The sequence below is a fragment of the Zootoca vivipara genome, chromosome 3, assembly GCF_965207765.1.
Source record: "Zootoca vivipara chromosome 3, rZooViv2.hap1.1, whole genome shotgun sequence".
NCBI lineage: Eukaryota > Metazoa > Chordata > Lepidosauria > Squamata > Lacertidae > Zootoca > Zootoca vivipara.
In genome coordinates this window covers 38,827,465-38,854,609 of record NC_142586.1, presented here as the reverse complement: position 1 = coordinate 38,854,609, position 27,145 = coordinate 38,827,465, and the positions used below count along the sequence as shown (strand labels likewise).

The following is a 27,145-nucleotide window of genomic DNA, read 5'->3' as shown; positions in this document are numbered from 1 at the left end:
GATAATTTATTTGCTTGTATCATTGCCATAGCTTACATTGTTGTACAGTGGTACTTCTGGTTACAAACTTAATTCGTTCTGGAGGTCTGTTCTTAACCTGAAAGTGTTCTTAACCTGAGGCACCACTTTAGCTAATGGGGTCTTCCGCTGCCGCTGCGCCATTTCCGTTCTCATCCTGAGGTAAAGTTCTCAACCCGAGGTACTACTTCCGGGTTAGCGGAGTCTGTAACCTGAAGTGTCTGTAACCCGAGGTTACAGGAGAAAGAGCTAATTCAACAGAATGCTGTTCCAGAGTCCTTTATCTGCTACTCTATCCCCATGTTCTTATTTGCCAGTGGGGTCTTTTTGCTGTCTCTGTTCAGCCTTCCGATAGTGTCCCTAACTTCCAAGATTATCCACTCAGGCCCTCAGCAGCACATAGAGTTCTGGATTCAGCTGTCAGCACATTCTCAGACTCTCACTCCAGGGGTTGCCCCAGGTCCTCAGCAGCTTGGAAGATTTCCAATGAGCCTCTGTAGTAGAGAAAGGTCCTAGCAATCTGGGCCAAACTCCAAGACCTGTCAGCACTAGTTCCTGCAACCTCTCTTAATAGCCTCACCCCCTCCTCCTTGGAAAAGCAAGCATCAGAGTCTGTCCTTTTCTTTTTCTTTTAAAGACAAAAGTCCCCCCACCTTAACATCATGAGTCTAGATGTGCCAAGGAAGCCCCTGCTCCTCAATCTGTCTGATTTCCTTTATCTCCAGTCACCCCCCAGTCAGTGTTTACTTTGTGCCTGCCTCTGGGAGCTCATATTCTAATAGTGTTCCATTGCAAAAAGGTTGTCTTGAGTCTGTCCATTATGGAACGGCTTTGCCAGTTAATAATGAATTGTTAGTATTCACTGTTTTCAAGTACCAAGTTTACTATTTTGAATCAGATTGGTCTTTCCAGTATTGCTTGGGGGTTCCAGTACTTTGTCTCTGTGTCCATCTTGCTTATTGCCACTGATGAGCAAACAAAAGAGATGGATTGTTCTAAACCTTCCTCATAATTATGTCACATACCACAGCTTCGCAATGTAAAAATTAATCAAACACAAAGTGTTGTTTCTATCTGGTGCCCAGGTTTGATGCTACTGGAACAAAATGTAATAACAGTGTTTGACCCAAAAGTGATCAGACTTGTTTAATTTGGAGCTCAAATTTTATTTCTAAAATATATTGAAAAATATGTTTTTACTTAAATTGCAAAATAGGTTTTTTGTTTTTGTTTTCTGTGTTAGAATAAAGTTCTGAACCAACAGGTGTATGCTACAGGGAATGTTCACAGTTCTTCTTTTGATTCAGTCCTAAAAATATGTATTCTTCAGTGAACAGTAGAACAGGTTTCTTAGTAAATATGTTTAGGTTTGAAGACTAGTAGCCCTATCTTATGTATTATTACTGTCAAGTGGACTAACATTGTTTAGCTTTCAATGGATTGATTTTTTTTCTTTTTTATTGCATCATGGGATCCATTTTCTTGTGGCTGGGTTGTATGCTGTGTAGATGGAACAGGCAAATAACTTTGTTACTTCTCTCAGCAGTACTGCCTTCCAGGTAATGCATAAATCAGACTCAAGTTCTAGAGGTGCCAGAAAGAAAGGTTCCAAGGATATTTCAACAGCACTGATGTCCTGCTCCTTTTTTAGTGCAATTATCGTATTAGGAGATCTACCACAGCATAAAGTGCAAGAGCAGTTATCTTCTCTCTATGCCAAGATTGTTTGTTCCTTCTCATGACAAAATGAATTGATTACAATGATCTGCTGACAAGTATAAATAACTACAAGTGACCCCAGCCATACCATAAAAGTATTAATACTAATAGCTAGAACAAGATAATTGATTAGAAACAAAACTAAGAGTAAAAAATACACTGGAAAATGATAAATTATCATCAGTTTATCATCACCTTCCATGTAAATGACCTATTTGGCTCATTTTGAGGTTGTTTGTTTTTTAAATTCCAACCTGAAAAGTCTTCTCCGGATTAAAAAAAAAAATTCCTTCAGTAGCACCTTAAAGACTAACTAAGTTTTTATTTTGGTATGAGCTTTTGTGTGCTAATGCAGGCTAAAATGTTACAGGAGTTGTCTGGGATTCTCTTTTCCCAAGAGCTGCCCAAAGCTCATTTGTTAATCTAGAGGACAGAACAGTTTTACTTCCAGTGGAATATTCTGAAAATAATCTCAAAACGACAAAGAATCCTATAACACTTTAAGGATTAACAAGTTTATTAAGGCATGTTTTTGTGGACTAGAATCCATTTCATGAGAAACATGTGTTTGGTGTGTTTATGATAGATACATGTAATTTCCAAATTAGGAGCCAGAGACAGAGCATAGATTATAAGAAGTATTTATGAGTGGAGGCAAATGTGGTTTGACAATCTTGATATCAAATTTTCAAAAACAGTTATTATAATATTGTGGCAATTTTTGATCCTGAGACAATAAGACACTTAACTCTCCTCCCTCACAAGTGTATACAGAGGGCCCATGTCCTGTCTGAAGTTGTGACTCCAGTGAGCACCAACTGATGCTATGGATTTTTTTGTTTGAAAAAACCCACTGCATTTGGGAAACTGTTAGATACTAAAAGAACATAGGAAACTGCCTTATACCAAGCCAGACCATTGAGCCATCTAGCATAGACTTCTCCATAGGGTCTTGTGCAGAAGTTTTTCCTAGCCCTACTTGGAGATGTTGGGTATCAAACCTGGGATCTTTTGTGCAAAGAACATGCTCTGCCACCACTGAGCTATGGCTTTCATAACTACGGTACAGTGTTACCTCCGGTTGCGGCTAGGATCCATTCCAGAGGTCCGGTTGGATCCCAAGGTTTCCGCAACCGGAGGTACCTATTCTGTGCATGCATGCAGCACGGTAGAGCAATTCTGCGCACGCGCGTGCTAAGAAACCCGGAAATATACTTCCAGGTTTGCCACGTGCATATCCCAAAGGATACGTAACAAGAGAGGCACGTAAGTAGAGGTACCACTGTATTTCAAATAGCTATTTTTTCATCACATTTCTTATACAGTGGTACCTTGGTTTCCAAACGGCTTCATTGACCAACAAATTGGCTCCCAAACACTGCAAACCCGGAAGTAAGTGTTCCGGTTTGTGAACGTTTTTCGGAAGCCAAATGTCCATTTTGGCTGTTGGCATGGTTTCTGGGGCTAATGCCTTGGTTTTCGAACGCTTTAGAAGTCAAACGGACTTCCAGAACAGATTGAGTTCAAGAACCAAGATAATTATTTTTTCCTTACTAGCATCCAAGCAATTTGTGTGTGTGGATGATGATGATGATTTTATTTATACCCCGCCCATCTGGCTGGGTTTCCTTAGCCAATTTGGGTGGCTTATAGCAGCATATATAAAAACAAAAATAAAACATCAGACATTAAAAATGTTCTTTATTTGATCCTTGGAATGTTGTATCTAAAATGATTACCTCATCTCTAGCGCATTTTAATTCTACTGCCAGCTTGACTTTTTTCCTAGCTAAATGGGTTGCATTGTTTTAACCTCTTTTCATAAAATAGATTATCAATTACTGGAGGATATATTTCATATTTTACATAAATGAAAAGTTTTATACTTGTTTGGGTTTGAATTCATCTTTATTAAATGAGTGTCTCAAACAGGACACTATATTTCATATAAGACTTCAGTAGTGTCTGGACAGCATAGGCGTCAACTTCCAGATAGGAAAATAAGGTAAAATAAGGGATCAGCGGCAGCGCGGCACCGGAAGTCGCTTCTGTGCATGTCCAGACATGCGTAGAAGTGACTTCCGGTGCCCAGACATGGGCAGAGCGGCAACGGAAATCGGTTCTGTGCATGTCCAGACCCGTGTCTGCATGTCTGGGCAGCAGAAATTGCTTCTGCGCATGCTCGGGCATGCACAGAGGTGATTTCCGAAGCCAAGTGAGTGAGCAGCCAGCCGGGAGCCGGGACATGGCTGCCGGCACTGGCAGGAGCTGCAAATCTGGGGGATTTACGGGATATTTTTCAATTCGGGAGACCAGCGGGAAACGGATTTAAATCCGGGGGTCTCCCGCGAAAAACGGGAGACTTGACAGCTATGCTGGACAGTGTGATTCTGCCCCTCTTTCGTTTTTTTAAAAAACCTAATAATTTCATTGTAACAATTTGGGTTAAAAATCGAGGTCATGAGAAGTTTAATTTTAAATACCTAAGAAAATCTTATGAATTTTAGACGATCCTGCAGTAAATACTCACATTATGATGCTGTAGTGATAAATTATATTTATTGCTATGACTTACTTAGACAGTCTAATAAGATGCATGGGAATGTTCCCATGAGAATGTCTTGAACATGAACATATCCTAATATGGTTTAGGTTCTCCATTTCTAGCACAAGGCTGAAATAAGTCTGCAAATATTAGTATCCTACAAAAAACAACAAAAGTGTTACTACCCTGCTAAGATATTAATGGCTACTGCTTCCATGGACCCCCGTTTAAAAATTGGTATTACATTGGCTACTTTCCAGTCCTCGGGTATATTTTTGTTAGAAGATCAGCAATTTCAGATTTGAATTCTTTAAGAACTCTTTAAGTGGATCCAGTCTGGACACAGTCATTGGCATCAAAAACCCAGAGAGTTTGCAAGAGAATTAGCAGCATTCCCCCATCACTCCTGACAAATGCATATAAATAGCTTTAAAAAATAAATATAATGAAGATAAGATCTGTATCTGGAAAAACCACACTAAAAGTCATATTTAGGCTGCAATCCTATACTCACATCAATAGGGTTTATTTCTGAGGAGTCATATACTGGATTGCATTGTTAGCCAAAGCTTTTTCCTGCACTGTAGAGTATGGGAATATGTGGGAGCATTTACCGGTATATCTGTTTTACATTGCCTTCCTTGCTTCTTGCCACTCTCCTTGCTTCTTGCCACTCTCTAATCCTGTTTTTGTGGGATGAGAGGAAGTTTCAGAATCATATTGGCTCTTTCTTTCAGAAGAGGGGGATTGCTTTTCAGGGTTTCTCCATGTCACCAAGTGTCATGGGCTGGTTTGCTCTTGTAGCAAAGTTGTTCCTAAGTTCAGCACACTATGATAGCCATTCACATATGTAAAAGTAAAGGGGTACACTTCTGGGGTACAGGCTAAACCTATTTCTCTTCTGGTGATCTCAGTGCCTGAAGTAAGAAGCAAATATTGCCTTAGCTGTGTCTCAGATTACAGTTTCTTTTATGTTGTCCATGGAACTCAATGAAATTCACAGGGAAACATGCCATCCTTAGTATGTGTAACCCCATCCTGGGTTCCATTTTTTGGTCATGTTGTGGGATGGAATGTTGGGAACTTGTGTGACGTCTGTAGCCTATTGTCATGATGTGTGGGTATGTGTATAGGAAAAATAGGTAGACATGAAATGCATTTCTGTGTGATCTGCACAGTCACATCCCCGCTACAGAATTCCTGACAGTGTTAGGCTGGGCTATCCCTTACTGCAGTACTGTCCCTGCTTGCTATGCTTAGCTTTTCCACATAGGAGTGCCAACCACTCACTTATATGGGAGAAAAAACCTAGATGTACATGTGTCTAAATTCATCCTCTGACTCTAGTGATATTCTGTTGACCCCCCCCCCCACCAGTGACAATAAAGTCTGCTTAGCCCTATCCTCGGTTCTTGGTTGGCTGGCTGGCTGGTTGTGTTTCCAGCATGTTTGTGCGTGTATATGATGCCAATGATTTAAAAAGAGAAAGCTTCATGCCTGAAAAGGCTAGTTTAATTTATTTATTCATTTTAATTTAAATATTTAAAATATTAAAATATTAAAATAAATATTAAAAATATTTAAATTATTTTCTTACAGAGGACTCTTCATCACTCCCCATGATCGAGGACATGTTGAAACACTGCTTAAAGCATGGCCTGAAGCTGTCATCAAGGTAGGTTCTTTAGTTACAAGTAATATGTGTCGGTCTCTGGATAACTAAAATAATACCAGTAATATAAGTCAGAGCTTAACTATATGATTAGCAGAATGATCTGGTGTACATTGTGAGTAGGAAGAGGACTGTATATTTGAATACCACCAAACAAAAATACAGTGTTAATCCAAATGTATGTTATGAATCATTGGAAGTAAATTGAAAATCTAATCTATTACAAGTTTGCCACAAGTCCCTTACTACTACACATGAAATATTCATAAAAAGTGGCCACCTCAAATAGTAGATAGTTACTGATCTATGCAGAATACTAGTTTCCACAGTAGTCATTTTACTGTGGTTTTTTATGCCTTAAATCTTTAACATGGACCTCCCTCACTTTTTTCTTTTCACTATTGGAATTGAGGTCACTGTAATATATACACATTCGCTAACAATTTATTTGTTTATTTAAAATATTTATATACCACTCTTCACCTAAATGATACCAGAGTGATTTACAATATATGCACCTAATGCAATAAAATCCACATATTAAAATATTGAAAAACATAATAAAATTCAAACCACTGTAGCCAATAGTTAGAACCAAACAAGGAATTAAGAGCCAGCAACACTTGGGTGAAAAGATGAGTTAAACAGACACTAAAAACTCAATTTTTTTGCCTGCCTTATTTTAGAGGGAAGGGAATTCCACAGGCCTGGTATCACTAAGGGAAACTCCATCCCCCAGGATGCTGCATAATTTGCCTCAGCAGGCAGTGGTACAACCAACAGAGCCTCCCATGAATATCTCAGCACATGAGGGCACCAAGCTGCTGTACAGGGGCATATGTGTCGTCTTAAAATTGGCTTGGCAGCAATTTGGCAGCCAGTGCATTTCCTTCAAGAATGGTGTAATATGATCATGGTAGTTGCCCCACTTGGCAGCCTAGCTGCCTCAGTTTGAACCAGTTTCAAGAGAAGCTGTGCACAGAGCATATTACAATAATCCAGTCTTTGGGTTGCCAACATGTGGGTCACTGTTGCTAGGCCAGAGTGGTAGCTGCTTGGCACACCAGCCAACGCTTATAAAATGTTCTGCTAGCCACTGAAGTCACTTGTGCCTCCAGCGACATTAACTAGTGCATCTGGCTACATGTTCTGGCTACTGGGAGGTAGTAATGACAATAGCCAATGGGTCTTACACCTCTTTCGAACTTATATGTTGTTTCCTTGTGGAGCCGGAACAGAATAGAACAGAAAATTTTCTATGGAATGCAGCACCGAATACCTAGTTTTTAAATAACTATGACTGCATTCCTCAAGAATTCAGCAGAAGAAAAGTTCATTAAAAGAAACTGAAACTATAGCACATAAAGCTGTACACAAAGAGCATAGAGATTGTAATTTCCTGGGCCTTAACGTGCCTGGTCCCCTTCTTTTTCACCAGTAACAACGTCTAATGTCTTCTCTGATATTTAAGCAATTTTCTTGTTCACATCATCTTATACTAAGGTTACCAGACGTCCCCGTTTCCCTGGGACAGTCCCTGGATTTACAAATCAGTCCCCTGACAAAATCCATCTATTTAGTAGGAAATTGAAAAGTGTCCCTGGATTCATTGAAAAAAATATGGTAACCTTATCTTATACAGTTTTTTAAACATTTAGCCAGAAGACAAACCCAGACTTCCTTTGTCAGCAAAATAATCCTTAAATTGGAAAATATGAGTTGCTAGACCAGTACAGTGTAATTATTCAGACATGTTATAGCAGTATGTTAGTCATGCATTGGTGCAAGTGTTTAGGATCAGGGTGCCAAGCTTTCTTTCTATTTCAATCACATAAGCTGATTCAGTATCAATGTTTGAGCAATTAATTAGAGTATCTGATTTTTTTGGTGGGTGGAACTGTTCAATTAAAAATGCTGCACCAATTTCTTGGGGAGCAATTTAAAAATATATATAAATAGAAACAAATGGCAGCTACTGTTTTAAAAGAGGCATTGTATTATGTGTGAGAGAACTTGGCCAGATTACCTTTTCTAACATTACTTTGCTGCAGCACATATTTGCATCACCTAAGAATACTGAGAAATTTTAACCAACGGTTCCACTTCCATTCACAGAAGTGTCTTTTATCTATTGGATGATTCTGCAAGTGGAAGGGGGAAGCTGCACCTGCAGCCTCTTGTGCCCCCCCCCCAATATCTGCACTAGGGGAGTAGAGAACCATCTAAAATAATGTGGAGGTGGGCCAGGAATGGGGGTCTGCAAGAGTGAAATGGTGAAAATCGCCTTCTCCCTTCCATTTGTGGAAACCTCTGTTAGATCAAACACCCTTCCATGAATGGCAGGGCAAATTTATTTATTTACGACATTTCTATCCCACCTTTTTTCTTTAACATGGAACTCAAAACAGCATACATGGGATTCTCTGGCAGTCTCTCTTCAAGACTTGGATGAGACCTAGATCTGCATAACTCAGTGTCTCCCCCTCCCCCCACTTTGCATCTATTTGTTTCTCATATGCAAATATAATGGATCCATTAATCAACTACGACTCATGCAGTTACAATAAACTAAAGATTTGTTTGCTCAGATAACAGCCCTAAAGAAAATGTAACACACCAAAGCAGTATGGAATGCTTTGCCACTGTTCTTAATTTGAATCAACCTATTTACGAACGGACATGAAAAGAGCTTAGGACACGTTTTCAATTTTACACTGCTTATACTACTTTCCCTCTAGGCTATTGTGGTGACTGATGGAGAACGTATTCTTGGCCTTGGAGACCTTGGTTGTTATGGAATGGGCATCCCAGTGGGTAAACTAGCACTTTACACAGCATGTGGAGGAATGAAGCCCCAGGAGTGTCTGCCTGTTATGCTTGATGTGGGAACTGACAATGAGGTAACTGTTGTTTCATGCTGTCTTGAACATTTGATATATTTCAAGGAAGAAACGGACAAAACTGCGCAATAGTATTTGCCTGTTCAGCTAAAAGGGTATGGTTAACATTCTTTCCCAGAAAAAAAAAATCTCACTCATTGCATGACAGTAGTTCTGATGTATATTTTAAACATTGTGTTACAGTCCAGGCAATCAGTCTGTCTTTGTAGACTAGCCATTTTCCAACTTGGGTCTCCAGATGTTGTTGAACTACAATTCCCATCATGCCTTACCTCAGCTTGGGTTGGTGGGGTTGTACTTCAATAATATCTAGAAAACCAATGTTGAAGAACACTGTCCTAATGCAAGCTCCATGGGATATGGAGCTCAACACAAGGGTAGATACAATGTTTTGTCAAAGTCAAGTGTGCCAAGGACCGGTGGTGGCACACCTTTAAAATACTCCTTGCATAGTGCGCCTGCTATAGTTTATTGCATTTGGAATGGGCTTAGCTCCTGCCACAAGAGGAAGGCGCTCAAGTAATGTCTTGTGTAAATAATGGGACAGCAGCACTACATTCTATGCTCTAGTTCCATCCATGTAGTTCCTATACTGAAAATAAATTTTCCAGCTGTTGCTGGTATTAGTGGTGACCTTATAATTCTATGAGCAGCACATTAGGAAACACTAGTTTGGATCCTAAGAACTGCAAATGGAGTTCTACTCACAGAATGGGATTTCCTTGCCGTTTCTTTTGGCTACTCCAAAAAATTGTACCTGAAGATTGTGGAATGCCTCCAGAATAGCATGCAATGTGGTGTATCAGGGCCTTAAACAAAATAGGGAGGTTGGTGGAAATCAGAGACATCCCCTAGCACAAACAGAACTGTTCACACTAAGGTTTTACCGGATACAGACCACTGTATATGTGCAGTGTTATTATATTACTCACGCTTAAAAATAATAACATTTGTGAAGGTTTTTTAACCTTAAAATCTGTCCTCATGATTGTATCCATTAAAAGAAAAATCCCCATGGTTAGGAATGCCTGGGCACATGGCAATTTCTGTAAAGTGGGGTAATGATGTACATTATTGCAGAGCAAAACTTATGGAAATGATTTGTATAAGGCTATTTTAATAAACTCAGTTGTAGAAGGGGAATAGTGGAAATGGGATGTGATGAAATATTTTGGATGGTTTAAACTATGTAGTGATGAAAAGGAATGCAAAAATAATCAAATGCTTTTGAAAACAGATCTGACCATTTACTGTCATTGTTCCAGAAAATAAGAAAAAATGTAAAAATGCACGCAGTGGATTTCCCAGCCATTAAGACAGAGAGAATCTTGGAATTCAATTTGAAACAGGGAACAGATCAGTACAGTATGTTAGCCTGCTGTCACTGAAGCAGATAGTCTTAGAAGAGACTGAATTTATTAAAGCTAGTTGGGAATTTCCTGATGGAAACTATTTTGATTTCTTAAAAATACTGTGTTTAATTGAAACTGGAATGTTGTGATCTTATTATGCTGTGAAATGGAACTTCCAGTGGCAGGCAGAGCTGTCTCGTTCCTAGACAAAGGCTGCAAGCTTCAAGACTGTTTCTACACAGTTTCTTTCATAGGGTTCCGATTATATTTTATTAGATCTTCCTAAGCCACTGACAAGTCCACACAGATAATTGTTATTTTAGTAGGAACAAAATGTTTCTGTACCAGAGCTTCTAGCTAGAGCTGGACATACATGAATCACCTTCTTTAGGTGGTAGATTACATAAGAGGAGCAATTTGTCTGCCTCCAGCCTCCATGTACATAATTATTAGCTCCAGCCCAGGATGCACAGGATGTGTGAACAGACCTCCAGCTATAGGGTGGTATATAAATTCAATAAATAATAAAAAAAATAAAAATAATTATGTGTGAAAATATCAAAAGGTAGCCCAGCCCTGTTTCATGAATGTTGGATTTGGACCTAAAGCACCAAATCAAAAGTATTTCTGTGTGGAAGCAGCCAGTAAGATTTGAGGCTAGGTAGCAACTGAGCAACTGTTCTCCTTTCACCCCAGGATAACGTGGAGAAAAACCTAACCAAAAGGGACTTAAAGATTCAGGTTTAATGCAGTATTCTTTTTCTACTCCCAAGTCATAAGGGTTATGCAAAGCACTGCCTTGCTTCAAATATTGCATTGCAAACAACTTTTTGTCTTCTCTTCTTGCCTTGAAAATTAGTATAGGGATCAAATGGAGAATTTCTTTTTGACATCTCTATGCTCAAGGAAGAGGGTTTGGTAGTATGCATTACCTCTTTCTTGGAGGCTGAGCTGGTATTAGAGTTTAAAACATAAGAGTTGCAATGGGACTCAGCATACCAAATTTCATTCCAGTATCACAGTTGGAAGAGTTATTGCATTACGGCCAAATAACTCTACAATCAAATGGGATGCCAAGTGGGCATGTTCAGCCAACAATTTGGGAGTTTTGGTCAGAAGGCAGTTGAGAGACAGTAGTCTTGTAAGCAATCATCTCAAGTTAGAGGGTGCATGTGTATTTTTCAAACTTAGGACTTTATAACTCAGACACCTATAGTAGTAGTAATAATAATAATAATACCCCACTCATCTGGCTGGGTTTCCCCAGCCACTCTGGGAGGCTTACAGCATAACTGTATAAAAACATACAGTAGTAAAATATTAGATATTAAAAACTTCCTGATACAGGATGTCTTCCAAAAGCTGCCTTCAGATGTCCTCCAAAAGTTATGTAGTTCTTTATCTCCTTATCTCCCCACACCCACCCACACCCTGTCCCCCCAAAACAGTACTTCTGTCTTATAAGGATTCAACCTCAATCCGTTAACTTCCACCCATCCTCCAACCGCCTCCAGACACTCACATAGGACATTCACTGCCTTCACTGGTTCCAATTTAAGAGAGAAGTAGAGCTGGGTATCACCCGCATCCTCGTGAACACCAAGCCTAAACCCCCTGATGATCCCTCCCAGCAGCTTCATATAGATGTTGAAAAGCATGGGGGAGAGGATGGAACCCTGAGGTATCCCACACGTGAAAGCCCAGGTGTCTGAACACTCATCCCCCAACATCACTTTTGGGACATGACCTAGGAGGAAGGAGCAGAACCACTGTATAACAGTGCCCTTAACTCCCAACCCCTCTGGCCGGTCCAGAATGATACCATTGGTCAATGGTATCAAAAGCCACTGGGAGTTCCAGCAGAACTAGGAAACAGCTTTCACCTTTGTCCCTAGCCCACTGTAGATCATCGTCCAGCGCAACCAATAATACCCTTATTGTCAATGTACAACCTGTGTACAATGAAATTAACCGAGCCTCCCCCCCCAACACTCAATCTCATTGCACTCTGTGTGCTTGTTGCACAACACACCAACCCCGAAAGTCAGTTGCACTATATTATTTTCCGTTCAGCAGCCTAACAGCCCACGGATAGAAACTGTTTTTAGCCTGTTGGTATGACTGATTATACTTCTATATCTCCTGCCCGAGGGTAGAAGATTAAAGAGGTGCTGGCCGGTGTGTGAATCGTACTTGAGAATTTTTCTTGCTCTCCTAAGGGTGGGTAAGGGTCAAGGAGACAGGTGGTCAGTTTCACTCCTCAAAGCAGCCTGTCCATGTCCTCGGAGGTAACAGATTAGAATTGATCCCATGCAACTTGACTAGTCAGGACTCTAGCACTCTCCCACCCCAGCCCTACTCCCGCAGTCTACCTCTTTCTTAATCTGAGCGACTTTAACTGCAAAGAAGTTTGCAGAATCATTGCAGGAAATCTTAGGGTCCTCATCAGGCAAAGGTGGCTCCATTGGATTGAAGCCACCTGAAAGAGTCTCCTGCTGCTGTTTTCTGCAGATGCAATAGATGTGATGAAGAAGATCTTCTTGGTAGGCTCAACATTGAGCTCTAACCCATGTTTGGTCGGATTCAGAATGAGTTTTCTGCCACTGGTGCTCTAGCTGTCTCAGCGATTGTTTCATCGCCTTCAGCTCTGGGATAAACCACAGGGCCATCAGGACTCCATGCAATTGAAGAGGGCACTTCGGAGCCAGACAGTAAATAGCCCTGACTAACTCTGCATTCCAGCGGGCCACCAGGGAATCAGCTGAGAGGCATTCACCATGGGATAAAACATCCCCTACCACTCTCTGGAAAGCATTTGGATCCATTAAGTGTTGGAGGTGGACCATTTGAATCGGTCCCACCTCCCTTTGAAGGAGAAGGGTCTCAGAGAAATCTAGATGCTCCAGGAAGTGATCTGATCATGGCATTTATTGTGTTTCACTTTTACTTAATGTCAGATCACCTACGTCCATAAAGCTGAACACCAGGTCTAAGGCATGTCTGAGGCTATGGGTCGGGCCAAACTTATTCAGGGACAACCCCATGGAGGCCATTCTTTCCAAGAGGTCCCAAGCGGCCCCTTGTAAGGTGGTGTCAGCATGGATGTTAAAATTCCTTAGGACAACCAAACCAGGAGAACAATCACCACAACCTGAAGCAGCTCAGGCTGGGAATCCGTGGTGCAGCAGGGAGGTCGGTACACCAATAGGAATTCTGCACTGCCCCTGTTGCTCAATTTCCAGAACATGCACTCAAAAAATTAAGTCTCCCCAATAGGATGCTTGGTGCAAACTAATGACTTCCTAAAAATCAATGTAAAGACTGAGTTCATGGAAGACAATCTTACTCGGCTACGAGTGATTGCCAAAGAAGAAGAAGAAGAAGAAGAAGAAGAAGAAGAAGAAGAAGAAGAAGAAGAAGAAGAAGAAGAAGAAGAAGAAGTTCCTTCACCCCCTGCACTAGGATTGAAGTGTTAAGATGCCACCCTCCAAGACCCCTCACTAGCTGAGTCAAGTAAACAACAACTCCAAGTTTGGATTGTTGTTTGCTTCTCCTGTGCACTAGGAGGCAGGAGCAAACTAGCAAAGTGGGTCCAATAAGCACATTTATGGTAAACCATTAACTGTAGTTCATGGTGATGTCCAAGTGCACTCTACTGTTGGTTCCTCATGGGACTGACAGATAAAACTGATGTTAAAGATAACTGTTATTTTCTTTAGAAAATAATGTATAATTTATATAAATTAACTTCACAAAATTTGGAACATCTTAATGTAATACAGTCTTAATCCCATGTATGTCCAAATATTTTTTTACATTGAATTAGGTCAGAGTGTTTATAAATCCAAGAGTGAATCATTCCAAAGAAGAAGAAAAATCAAAGGATATAAGATTACAGTGAGTGTTATCCAATTGTGAATGTACTGAGTACAATAGCACATGGAAACGCCAGTGCACATATTACCTGGAATGTGTTTTATTACACATGTGTGCAGCAGGGAAATGTAGACTTTAAATGCTTCCCTGATGTATTCTCTCTCTCTCTCTCTCTCTCTCTCTCTCTCTCTCTCTCTCTCTCTCACACACACACACACACACACACACACACACACACACCCCTCTGAGATTGCTGACTTTCTGTTTTATTTAAACAAGACAATATTTATAAAGAATCTACATGCTCTTGAAATGTGGCAAATAAAACATGTGTGAATATTATCAAGCCAATGCACGGCCTACTGTTATCCCTTCCCCTCATAGTAGGACTTGTACCGTGATACTCATATCTGTATGCATGACTGAGATGGTGCAGTTTTGAAATAAAGTGCAGGTATAGCTGTGGATTGGTATGGATATGCCACTTCCCACGCTCTTATTTGTGGGTGTAGCAAGTATTCCGTTAGGCCTGTTTAACACAATACTTTTAGTTTAAGCGAACTACTAGATGTGGCTGCTAGAAGCATTTTATATTGTGGAGCCTTCAAATGATAAACAGCAGAAGGCTGCTGTAGTATGAGGTGTCACTGGACCATTTCCATGCACAGATGCTGCAGTATTCTAGGGATGGGAAGCAGGAACCTATCATGAGGACCTCTAAAATGAAGAACCAGATACTACAAACTGTCACGTTATTTAATCTGGTTTTAGCTTTTTACTCATTTTAATTGCTTTTGAACATTTCAAATACTTGTTTTAACTATTTTTTCTGATAATTTTGTTGTCTAATTTTTATAAACCACTTTGAGGTTTTATTTAAATAATCAGACAGTATATAAATGCTGTTGAAATAAACAAGAACAAAAATCATAAATAACATACTTCAAATCCTTTTAAGCAGTTTGAAAATCTTCCTCTTTGTGTGAAATGCAAGTGGAATAAAATGGAAAGCATATAGTTTTTGTAGAAAAACATACTAGAGCAAAAGCTATGATCCAGGAGGTTTCTATATTTTTAAACTAATACAACTTGTCATTTATATAGCAATAGCAGACACAGTAGATCAACAATGTGTATAACAGGTGTGCAAAGTATTCTCCTATTGCAGAGGGAGTTTAGTGGACTAAGGTTTGGAAAATAGTGGCTTGACAGAAGCCACATAATGATTTGATGGCTAAAATGACATTTCAACCAGGGGGTATCCAGATTATGCTGATAATTTAGCCACTGCTCCACACCACCTCTCAAACTGCTGTTGCAACATATTATCACTACATTTGAGGCTTCATATGGAGCAAACTGAAGCGACAGACTACTAAAGTGGTAGAATAGATTATGCCATTTCAGAATTCAGGTGGCAGATAACACTGTGAATGTTTGCTGATAGAAACCTACTGCAAATAGAAAACCAGCACAGCTGCAAATAGAGTGGCTATTTATGCATCACCCCAAAAGACAAAAATACATCACAAAAGGAGATACTCCTTCATATCTGCTAATTTCTGTATAGATATAAATTCAGAAATAATTACTGTAATTTAAATAGTAATATAAAAAAATTCCTTCAGTAGCACCTTAAAGACCAACTAAGTTTTTATTTTGGTATGAGCTTTCGTGTGCATGCACACTTCTTCAGATTCTTCATGCACACGAAAGCTCATACCAAAATAAAAACTTAGTTGGTCTTTAAGGTGCTACTGAAGGAATTTTTTTATTTTACTTCGATCCAGACCAACACGGCTACCTACCTGTAACCTTAAATAGTAATATAATACATCTCATAATAATGGAAAAGGCTTCAGCCAGCTAACCTGTGTGCCTGCTCAGTCTGCTTTTCAGGTGCTAGCTGTGGATGAACAGCTGTAAGGCCCCATTTAATTCATCTGTGTGTGCAGACCAGGCTACTCTTTAGGAATAGTTATTTATACTTGCCACATGCCAGCATAATGACAAATAGGGTTGCCAGACTCAATAGTGGACAGGACTTCTGTGCCTTTAATTGCCCTGCTCTCTTTTGAGTCTGGAAACCTTAAAGAGAAACCAGCAGACCCTTTGCTTGGAAATTAAACAAAGGGTCTGCTGGTTTCTTTTTAAGGTTTCCAGACTCAAAAGAGAGCAGGGCAATTAAAGGCACAGAAGTCCTGTCCTCTATTGAGTCTGGCAACCCTAATGACAAAATTGATAGGCGGTTTCTAACTTTCAGCTGCATTATCTACATTATGCTAATACTGTACTATTTGTTGCTAACATAGAAGACCTTTGGCTGACTTACTTTGTTAGCTGCTAACTTGGCAACTGATTATTTTCAATAAACTGCCAGAGATTTTACAAATTCTTCTTGGTGTTTATTAATCTCTTATTTTTGATGCTCTTTTTAGAAGAGCTCTCAAACATTCACAACTGTAATGCAGTAAATGGCCATTTCTATATTTCTTTTAGCTCAGAGGTATCAGGAACTTAGAAGCTTAGTGATAAATCTAGATTAAACAACATGCACATGTATCAGTTTCATGTTAACTCTACTATAACAGCCAGCCTTTTATGAGCAAAAATGTAGCACTGAAAACAGTCTTTGAGCAGGTTTTGGTTTGCCTTTTTTAAAAAAAGCATCAAAGTATGTCCTATGAATTCATAGCTTTCAACTTCTCAACTACTGTAAGTCTAATGTAACTTACAGCGCACTGCTGCTAAAGCATATAAAAAGCGATCAAACAGAAAAGGGCAAATAACTGAAACTTCAGATCTCTGAATGGAAAAGTCAAATTCAGTAGCATCAGATCCTGCTGTTTTAAAGCAACATTGACCAAAAGATAGTTTACTTTCGAGGAAGACAACTTGAGTAAATCTACACCACAAGATTAATATATTATCAGAATTTCTCCCATGGCCACCTGGTCATGGCCAGGTTTGCTTTACTTTTATACTTTGCATGTTGATTGCATTATCTGGGCTTGACAAGGCATGTTACCCACACCTACTCCCTGAGCTAGCAGGCTCCACCTGGGCTGTAAATGGAATGTAATTAGAGTAAAGGAAATGTGTGTGTGTGTGTTATATCACACAGGAACACACCCATGTGTCATGTCTAGTACTTGCCTTAGACTAGTGAATTCCTAGAAAGAATCTAGTCACCTTGAGTCAGACAGTGGTCGGTGGGCCCAATCTGTATTGAACTACTCAGCCTGAGCTGATGACATTTTTGTATTAGGTTCTGATCTTCATGATGTATATAAGGCATTTTTTTATAAATCTCCCCTAAATGAGAGTTCATGTGGTAGTGGAAAATACCCATACTGTCCTGCTGTATACCTAGCAGAAATCTGAGTGAGGCATGTGAGCATGAGAGCATCTTGACATCTGCCCAGACTGTGTATATGTGATGGACATAGGGAACATATGGTTGTGGTGGGGTATGCCCAGTTTGCATGGCGTAGCTCACAGCATGCATAGAAACCTGGATAGCCTGCTATGTGCATGGCTCATTTCAAGCTCTCCAACAGATATGCACTTCATTGTGTCATCACTGCAGCAAGATTGTGAATGAAATGTGCCTGCTCAGGAGCATCTAGTGTACAACAGAATTATTAAAATTTTGGTTAGTTGGGTTGCTGTCCTAATGTGCCAGAACCCTCAGATTTTGAGAAGCAGCTCAAGATGTATGTATTGAACTTGTGCATGGTAATACAATGTTAAGTGTGCAGATAGATGCAGGCCTGTCCTAGCCATAGAGGCTAGTGGCGCGGAGAACCATAGCGCCGGGTGCTGGAGGGTGCTGGAAGGGCGCCAAGTGAGCGCAGGGTTCCAGCGATCTGGCCAGGACTGCGCTCCATGAGCTGAGAGGCTGCACCGCGTCTCTCTCCTCCGAGGACTCCGCGCTGCGCCTCCTTCTCGTTTCCCCAGCGCTGGGTTCCGCTTAGTCAAGCTTCGCCACCAGCGCGCGCACAGCTCCCAAGCAGCTCTTGATGGTCCTGCGGTGCGCGTGCTGGTGGCGAAGCTTGACTGAGCGGAACCCAGCGCTGGGGAAACGAGAAGGCGGCACAGCGTGGAGTCCTCGGAGGTGGCCTCCCGCTGCTGCCGCAGTCTACTTGGCACTCCCGGGTCCTTGGAGAGGCTCCGGAGGGGGGCGCTGGAGGGACCTTAGCGTCAGGGCGCTGAATGGGCTTAAGACGGCCCTGGATAGATGGCTGGAAAGTTTTGGAAGTTGGGCCTATTCTGAGCCACAGGCTTTCAGTGGCCATTGGAAAGTAAGCTTCACATCAGCAGAACTCTGAAACATATTGGCAGCTTTCATGAGAAGATTCAAAGGGGACTTGTGTTCTCAGGTTTTCCACAGAAACAGCAAGGGTACTCATGTTGCTTCAATTACTTTGGCAGTACTTTACAGGCAATGTACAGTAAATGTTGGAAGTCTCCACTACTAAATTTAAGTCCAACTACTTATCAAAGTACTTATACCTGGCAGGAGCCTCAGCTGGACTGTAAGCTGGCCATCCTAAAATCACTCACAGTTCTATTGGGTCTGCTATTCATGAAATGTTTATAAGTTTAGCTTTTAGAGTCTGACACCAGAAAGTTGTCAACACTTTAGTGTGAGTAAATGAGCACATTTCCTAAATGCTTTCCTGGAGCTTTATGAAACTTGGCTTCAGTGCATTTTGTTCTTTCTCTAGAAAAATAGATCATTAGAGAAGCAACATGGGAAGAAAAGGGACTAAAGTTTGTAGTTCAGTAGTAGGAATAGTTGGAACCTGGGGCTGTCTGACCTAATAAGCATTGACACCATGGCTGTCTTTGTTGTTGCTGGTGCTTGGACAGCGCCAAGAACCAGGAACATATAGAACATTGCTAGGTTAGGTAAATCTGCCCCCGTGAGGTCATGTCAGCTGCTACCAGGTGAGATGCAGCAGCAAACCTCTAGAATGGAGTGGGATGCTTGCTTAGAAAAGATACTGCATTCAAATCCCTCATACAGTGGGAATCATGCATCTAAGCAGTATGAGATAGTGAGGAAACATGAGTATTTGATATTGTTGGCATAGGATTGTATATCAGAGCTCTGTGACCTTGTAAATCCATGATACTGGTTCAGAAGAGGAAGTATATTTTGACAATATTTGGCTCTGGTTGCTACTATCAAGATTCACTGTTCAAACCATCTGTGTGTTTTAGTTAAAAGTGTGCCATATATTTCCAGTTATTCAACTTTAAACAAGGGCAATAGAAAGAGGGCCTTTGTTATAGCTATCCTAAAGTCTTGATTTGAAATAGTAGCTGCTAGTGAGCTTTAGCTCTCTGACAAGCAGATTTATTAAAGAAAATGCATAGGAATACTGTACTCAACTTACTCCATACCTTATCCTGTACTGACTACTAGAGCAACAGATACTGCCATGAAGACTGAGACTATGAACAGGGACAGAATGCATATTTGTGTCTTCTTAAACTGTTCTTAAACTAAATAAAAAAATTCCTTCAGTAGCACCTTAAAGACCAACTACCGTAAGTTTATATTTTGGTATGAGCTTTCGTGTGCATGCACACTTCTTCAGATACACTGTTCTTAAACTGTTCTTCTTAAATAGTTAAGGGAGAGGTTATTTTTCCTTGTTAAATAGTATAGCCAGATTATTCTCTAGATCACTTTTTGAAAGAGGGACAAGCAAGACTTGTTGCGGACTGCTTATTGCTGATGCAACAGCTCCGTGATGTACCTACAGATTTAGCCTGTTACTTCCACGCTCCTCGTGGGACAGCCTCCTTATCAGTGCTTTTCTTCTAGAAAAAGGGGTTCTGGTACTCACCATGAAATTGTTCCAGTAAGTGCCACACTTTTAACCACACTTTTAACCACACTTTTCTTTTAGAAAAAGAAAGGTGCTGATACTGTGTGCCCCTTAGTACCCCTAGAATAAAGCACAGCTCCTTGCCCTGTTTGAACAGGAAATCCCCAAGTCTTATTTCATTCTAGCCCTTGCAGTGGCTTCAGAAATGAAGGGCAGATCATTGCGTGTTATCCTGGTACCCAATACAGCAGTTTTGCTAAGTTGCGGAGAAGTTAGGTTGAAGGTTTGCACCTGCACATTGCTCTCTCCTGCCATGGGACTATTTCTTGGTAGCCCCAGGGCAGCTCACTGATGCACAACTTGACCAGTTGCAGTCTGGATGATGAAAATGACCCCTTGCTATTTTTCTGAAAGGCAGAGTGTATCACTGCAATGGGGAGAGATTGTCGCCAACTTGTTCATGAAGTTGGAAGTCATGTTTGAAATAACTATAATGAATCCATACTTGCTGATGGTTAGGCTTCAATAACAGTAAAAATGCCAGAATAGAAAAGGCATTGGTTTCTTGGAATGCTATTTGCCTGAACATTAGCTCAGTTTTGACTTTAGCTCAGTTTTGACATGAGCAGATAAATGCTTGGGTTGGTTTTTTTTTAATGCTATGGGTACTGCACATAGTGGGATCTGTAAATTATAAGGTATGATTTGACATCTGAAACTCAAAGCCAGCCGTTACGCTGAAGAAAGAACATAATATGTACTCTGTAATTGGCATCTTCATTTTTTCCTTCCTCTATCACTATTGGAAAGGCGTTTCTGATCTACAAAATTTGACTTTATAATTTTGTGAATTTAACTTTTACTTCATCATCTAAGAATGACAGAAAATGATCCCACACATTATGCTTTCAGTAGTTTTGCCTTTATGGGCTAATAAATAAATGTATGTATCTATATTCTAATCTTGTTCATTCTCATTCTACAGGCATATCTACTCTACAAACCTGTAGCAGTTTTTAAAAAGTTCTCACAAAGAATCTTGGGAATTGTAGTTTGATGAGGTGCTGAGAATTCTTATTAGAGATCAGTCTCTCCCCATGATTCTCTGGAAGGATGTGACTATAAACCAGTTAGGCAAAGTAATCCTACTTGGACAGGGGAGGAAGAGTTAAAGGCGGACAGTCTGCCCAATCCAAACCTCTGTTTAGTTTGTGCTGGCAGGGCAGAAGAGAGGGTGTAGAGGGGCAGTTTTCCTTTATTCAAACCCCTCCCCCCTCCATTGGTTGCAGTGCCCAAGGGCTCACCCCTGGGCTGGCATACTTTTATTTCAGCGCTCTGAAACATGTTCTGGGGAAACCCAGCCAGATGGGCAGGGTATAAATAATAAATTATTATTATTATTGTTATTATTTCCACTGTTGTAACATTGATAGCTCAGGAGGGGCAGCCATGGAGGTTTCTGTTGCTGCAAGAAGGAAGCCTTTGTGGATGGCCCTCTTGCTCTTCCCACAGAATTCCTTCTCTATCCATGAAAAAGGGGATCCACAAAATCCTATGACCTCTGGGACAACTTCCCTAGGACCATAGAATTGTGCCCTTAATTTCCAGTTTAGAGATGCCAATACAGTCTTCGTTTTTTAGATTAGAAACACTCAAATGATAACTTGTCTGATATATTTTACCTTATTGGCTTTTATTTTCTTTTTTAACAGGAGTTGCTAAAAGATCCTTTGTATATTGGGTTGAAACATAAACGAATCAGAGGCCAAGCTTATGATGATCTTATTGATGAATTTATGCAAGCTGTGACTTCCCGGTAACTGATTTTATTTGTGTATTTTACATTGTTGAATGCTTCTGAACTTCATGGTACTTAAGGATGACTAATTAAGAAGAGATGGCATGTTTTTCTTTTTTGCAATTCTTAAAAACTTTATAAAATGCAGTTCAAGTTCATATATTTATAATGATGAGCTGCCATAAGTTTACTTGTGCAGAATGGCAAAAAGTTGGTGGACGAAAACATAGCTATTCTTACTATACTATATAAAACACTTAATTTACATTGAAGAAAACCAGAATGAGATGAGGCATTCATTTCTGATGAATTCCAATGCCACAGTGCTGTAGAACATAGAGATCTGTCATTATGTGTAATGGCCAGACCCTATGTGCTACACAACCAAATAATGATCATTTCACATGTTGCCAAGTTCCTGGAAGGCACTATTCTGTAGGGATTTGTGGAAAAACCATACGTAAATCACATGGAGGGATGGTTGTGCATGTGGAGCTTTTCACTGCGTAGCAGCAGGGTGTACCTGCTTTAGGGAATTCATGACTGATGAGAGCTTTGCTCACATGTACACAGATGAATGAATGAATCAATGAATGAATAAATAAATAAATAAATAAATGTTCAATCATTACATGTTGCATGTTCCCTACAATCTACACAGAAGGCTTGGATAGAGCTTTTTTTTTTAAAAAAAAACCAAACCTATGATGCATACTTAAGTCTATAGGTGAAGGATTGCTGTCCCAGTGCTATAAAACAATCCTGAACAGCACACAGTTTCAGCAGCTGGAATCAATACTCGAGTTGTGCCATACCCTGGCCCAGACATTTCAGGTATTAATTTGCTCCCTACCTTCCACCCCAAAGAGGCAGTTGTTGTTCTAGCTTCTTTCCTGGGGACGTAGGGAGTCAGAAACTTATGTGAGTGATGAGGTTTAGTACTTAATAACATTACAAGGTGTGTTCTTCCTTGCTAACTTAAAAAAAAAAACAGTCCTTGCCTGGTACTGCAGTTACCCTTGGTTCCTAGAATATGATTTGATTTATTACCATATTTTTCCTTCTATAAGACACCCCCATGTATAAGACACCCCCCAATTTTGGACCTGATTTTTTAGGAAAAAAAACCTAGTCTTATACACAGAAAAATATGGTATATTTCTATGCCACTTTTCATTCGAATGAATTGCAAAGCAGCTTAGAGGCAATAAATAACAATAACATAATGTTGTTGTTTAGCTGTTTGGTCGTGTCCAACTCTTCGTGACTCCATGGACCAGAGCACACCAGGCACTCCTGTCTTCCACTGTCTCCCACAGTTTGGTCAGACTCATGTTGGTAGCTTCAAGAACACTGTCCATCCAACCATCTCATCCTCTGTCGTCCCCTTCTTGTGCCTTCAAACTTTCCCAGCATCAGGGTCTTTTCCAGGGAGTCTTCTCTTCTCATGAGGTGATCAAAGTTTTGGAGCCTCAGCTTCAGGATCTGCCCAGTGAGCACTCAGGGCTGATTTCCTTCAGAATGGATAGGTTTGATCCTCTTGCAGTCCATGGGACTCTCAAGAGTCTCCTCCAGCACCATAATTCAAAAGCATCAATTCTTCGGTGATCAGCCTTCTTTATGGTCCAGCTCTCACTTCCATACATCACTCCTGGGAAAACCATAGCTTTAACTATACGGACCGTTGTCGGCAAATCTACATATATAAAAATGTAAAAATCGTGAAACTGCGTTTTCCACTTTTCTCCGTAACCGCTTGACCAATCGTCCTGAAATTTTGACACAACGATCCAGGCCACTCCCCGAGCGTTGTTGGGGACAAAAATCCCTCAAATCACACACCTGGGCAGGTATAGACCTGGTTTTTCACCAAGTCAAACAGCGCCCTCAAGTGGCATAATACCCTCCTCCACCCCCTCCCTTTCTGTGAAATCTAAGCCACACCCACAAACCAAATGACATCATCAACCAAGCAACTGATATCACCAAGGCGGCCATTATCAGACCCCCTAGGCCCCCACCACATAACCAACATTGCCAAGTGGAGGTAGGGGCCTGCCTGCAGGGGATGCGGAGGGGGGGCGAATAGGGAGCAGGGATACGTAATGGGTCAGAACAGGATGGGGGGAGACACAGGGATGAAACCTGCCCTCTCCACAGTATCTCACCTCGGCTTTGCAGACTAGGCCGCTTTCCAGACTAGGCCAAGTGGAGGTAGGGGCCTGCCTGGGGGTGGGGTGGGGTGTCCGAATAGAGGGCAGGGATACGTAATGGGTCAGAACGGGGGGGGGGGGAGACACAGGGGTGAAATCTGCCCTCTCCACAATATCTCACCTCGGCTTTGCAGACTAGGCCTCTTTCCAGACTAGGCCAAGTGGAGGTAGGGGCCTGCCTGGGGGGGGGATGGGGTGTCTGAATAGAGGGCAGGGATACATAATGGGTCAGAACAGGGTGGGGGGGGAGACACAGGGATGAAACCTGCCCTCTCCACAGTATCTCACCTCGGCTTTGCAGACTAGGCCGATTTCCAGACCAGGCCAAGTGGAGGTAGGGGCCTGCCTGGGGGGATGGGGTGTCTGGATAGAGGGCAGGGATACGTAATGGGTCAGAACAGGGTGGGGGGAGACACAGGGATGAAACCTGCCCTCTCCACAGTATCTCGCCTCGACTCAGGGGGACTCTGAGGCTCAGGGGGATCTGAAGGGGGGCTATTACCCTCCATTTCACACGCACAGCAACGCGTGCAGGGCCAGCTAGTAACATAATAGAACATCACAAATACAGCACAAATCATATACGATTTAAATCAGGGAATGCCTATCCTCATGAGCATACCTTTTAACTTAATTATAATAATAATTGTGCTACTCTCAGGAATTCCACAAGCAGACTTCCTTTTTTTTAAAATTAATTTTTTATTGATTTTGCATAATAAGATTTTACATAATAACAAAGACCATACACATACATAACATATTTTTCACATTCTCCTACCCCCCTCCCAGAGCTCTCTCCTCCCACAAGAGAACCCCCCGAGAGGAAGGCAATCAAATGTGGTTCATTTTACAGTTGGGTCTCTATCCACCTCCCCCCTTCCCCCCCGAACCTCCCTCTGCCACCAAGAGGTCCCAGGATGGCAAGGATAGGAACAGGCGAATATCCACCCAGCTGTTGTCTAACTTTAACATTCAAAAACGATAAGAAAAAAGAAAAAATAAAGTAAAAATAATGACAAAAAAAGAAAAAACAGAAGAAAAAAAAGCCACAGCGTATGATAAAAACAAAAACAAAACACATAACATCAAAAATTCAAATCTTATCTAATTTCCTAAACATTGTCTATTGGGCTTCCCCAGACCCCCCCCTTTGTTGATTTTCATTTGCCAACTCCATCTTTACAGTTTTCACTATTTACCAACCATTCTAATCTCATTTAATTTAAAATTGTCCATTTAGCCAATTAATCAAATTATCAATAATTTTTTTATTTGTTTACTTATATATCTCCTTCCATTCCCCTCCTTCTCCCCACACTCCAGAACTCTCCCTGCCACTGAGAGCCTCCAGGGTACGGAAGATAGGAAGAGATGGCTCTTTTTCCAGCTGGTTCTCCCCCTCCCCCCTCCCCCCCTCCGGGAGTCCCCCTCTGCCACCAGGGAACCCCAGAACGGAGACGACCACGGGAGGAGGATTAGAGAACCCCGCTATCCCATTATTCATTCTTCCCAGCTATACTAATAATCTTCTTTCAAATCTAAAAAGAAAAACACACACATCTCTATTCTACTTTCCCTCCCTTGCCTGAATTTTCCTGCAAGAACTTTCATACTTTTATAAAATCTATATATCATTTTCTTATTCCATTTTAAATCTTATCTTCTAATTTTAGCCTCTTCCCCCCCTGTTCACGGCACCTCCCTTCTCGGATCAGCAAATTCCATAGTCCATAAACCAGTTTCAAACCGTTTTAGCCAGCCTTTAAACAAGAAACCTTTTTCCATTTACCCCACTCCCTTTCTGCGAAATTTTACATGTCCAAATTTTCCATTCCCTCGCTGTTGCCCCTTTATTGTTTGTATCATCCACTCAATGTAGGTAATCCTCTCCCACGGTCTTTGTTCCCTATGGGTATTCTGAAGTCCAGACATAATTTCTGCTCCCCCTTCCATGGGAGCGTCATTCCCCTGATTCACGTGCTCAAAAACTTTTTCCTCTTTCTTCTCATTGCAGACTTCCTCTTGATCCAAAAGCTGACATGTTTCTTGCTTTCCTTCTGTTTCTTGTTTATTCTCTTGTTCCAACGTTTTTTGTCCCTTGTCCCCTTGAAGAAGTCGATTTGTTTCCTCTAATTGAGCAATCTGTTTATGTGTTCCAATAGTAAGTTCCCATAAGAGTTTCAGAGTTTTTTCTTTAAATCCAACTGTGTAATCGTATGTTGACATTTTTGTACTCCTCTCAAGGACACAGTGCAATCCCAGATCACAGGAAGTGTTAGCATTTTTCATTCGATCACCATTTTTCCAAACTGGTTACAATGTATTCAGAAATTAAAATCCATTACTTGTTTCTAAATTGTAATCCAAGGGAGTTTTCGTAAGCAACTTTTACAGCTCAGTTTATCAACATTGTTTCAGAACTCCCTATTACACAAATCTTGCTGAATCCGTCAGGACCGCCGATTCCAGCGGTAGTAAGAGACTCTTCTCTCTTATTAAATCTCACACTCTCCCCTCTACCTTGTCACCAAGGGGGATTTCAGCACAGTTCTTGCAGATGCATAGATATAACAAATCCACAAATGACTTGGCAATGGGTATTTTCTTAACTGTTTCCACTTTCAATCAATATGGGGGAGATCGGCTTCCGTTTTTTAAATCTCCTACCGCTCCAAATTTAAGTCCCAAAAAAATTTTTTTAGCCTTCTTACTCACGGTAATCTATTTTTTGAATCCTTTTTCTTTGGAAGTATTCAGCGCTCTCCGCCTCCGGAACGGAGCTTCTCTTTGCGAAGGCAACAATGGTGCTCAAAATGGCCTCGCGACTACAACCCTCCTCGCTCTGGAGCTCTTATTAGAGCCTACCAGAGAGTTGGGGAGTCCGAATTGGGGCTCCGCTGAGGCTTTTCGTCCCTATAACGCTCGATATAGGGCTCTATGGGGTGCAGCGTCGCCCCCGCTGCTTCCCCCCCCTCGCAAAGACGGGCTGCCTCGGAGATCGAGGCAGACCCCACCGGACGGCGCTGGCGCTAAACCGGAAGCCCCCACAAGCAGACTTCCTGGCTGCCTATGCCTTGACATCCTCCCATGGATATTCCAGAAAGTGCAGGCAACCAAGGAGGCTTCAGAGTGCTCACAAGGAATGTTTTTTAAAAAGTTAACAAGGAAAAATATACTGTTGATTTGTGTTCATAGACTGATAAAGA

General features: G+C 41.1%; 2 protein-coding genes across 5 annotated transcripts in view; one reads left to right on the top strand and one right to left on the bottom strand.

Moving 5' to 3' along the window:
- The window catches only part of ME1 (malic enzyme 1), a 131,685-nt gene that overhangs the window by 39,584 nt on the left and 64,956 nt on the right, over positions 1-27,145 (top strand). For both annotated transcript variants that reach the window (XM_035109508.3, XM_035109509.3), the window contains exons 4-6: positions 5,882-5,957; positions 8,693-8,854; positions 21,638-21,741. In XM_035109508.3, coding sequence (XP_034965399.1) covers positions 5,882-5,957; positions 8,693-8,854; positions 21,638-21,741 — 342 coding nt within the window. The remainder of the gene's footprint in view (positions 1-5,881; positions 5,958-8,692; positions 8,855-21,637; positions 21,742-27,145) is intronic.
- LOC118082296 (uncharacterized) overlaps positions 1-27,145 on the bottom strand; it is a 128,038-nt gene that overhangs the window by 40,028 nt on the left and 60,865 nt on the right. The window lies entirely within an intron of this gene.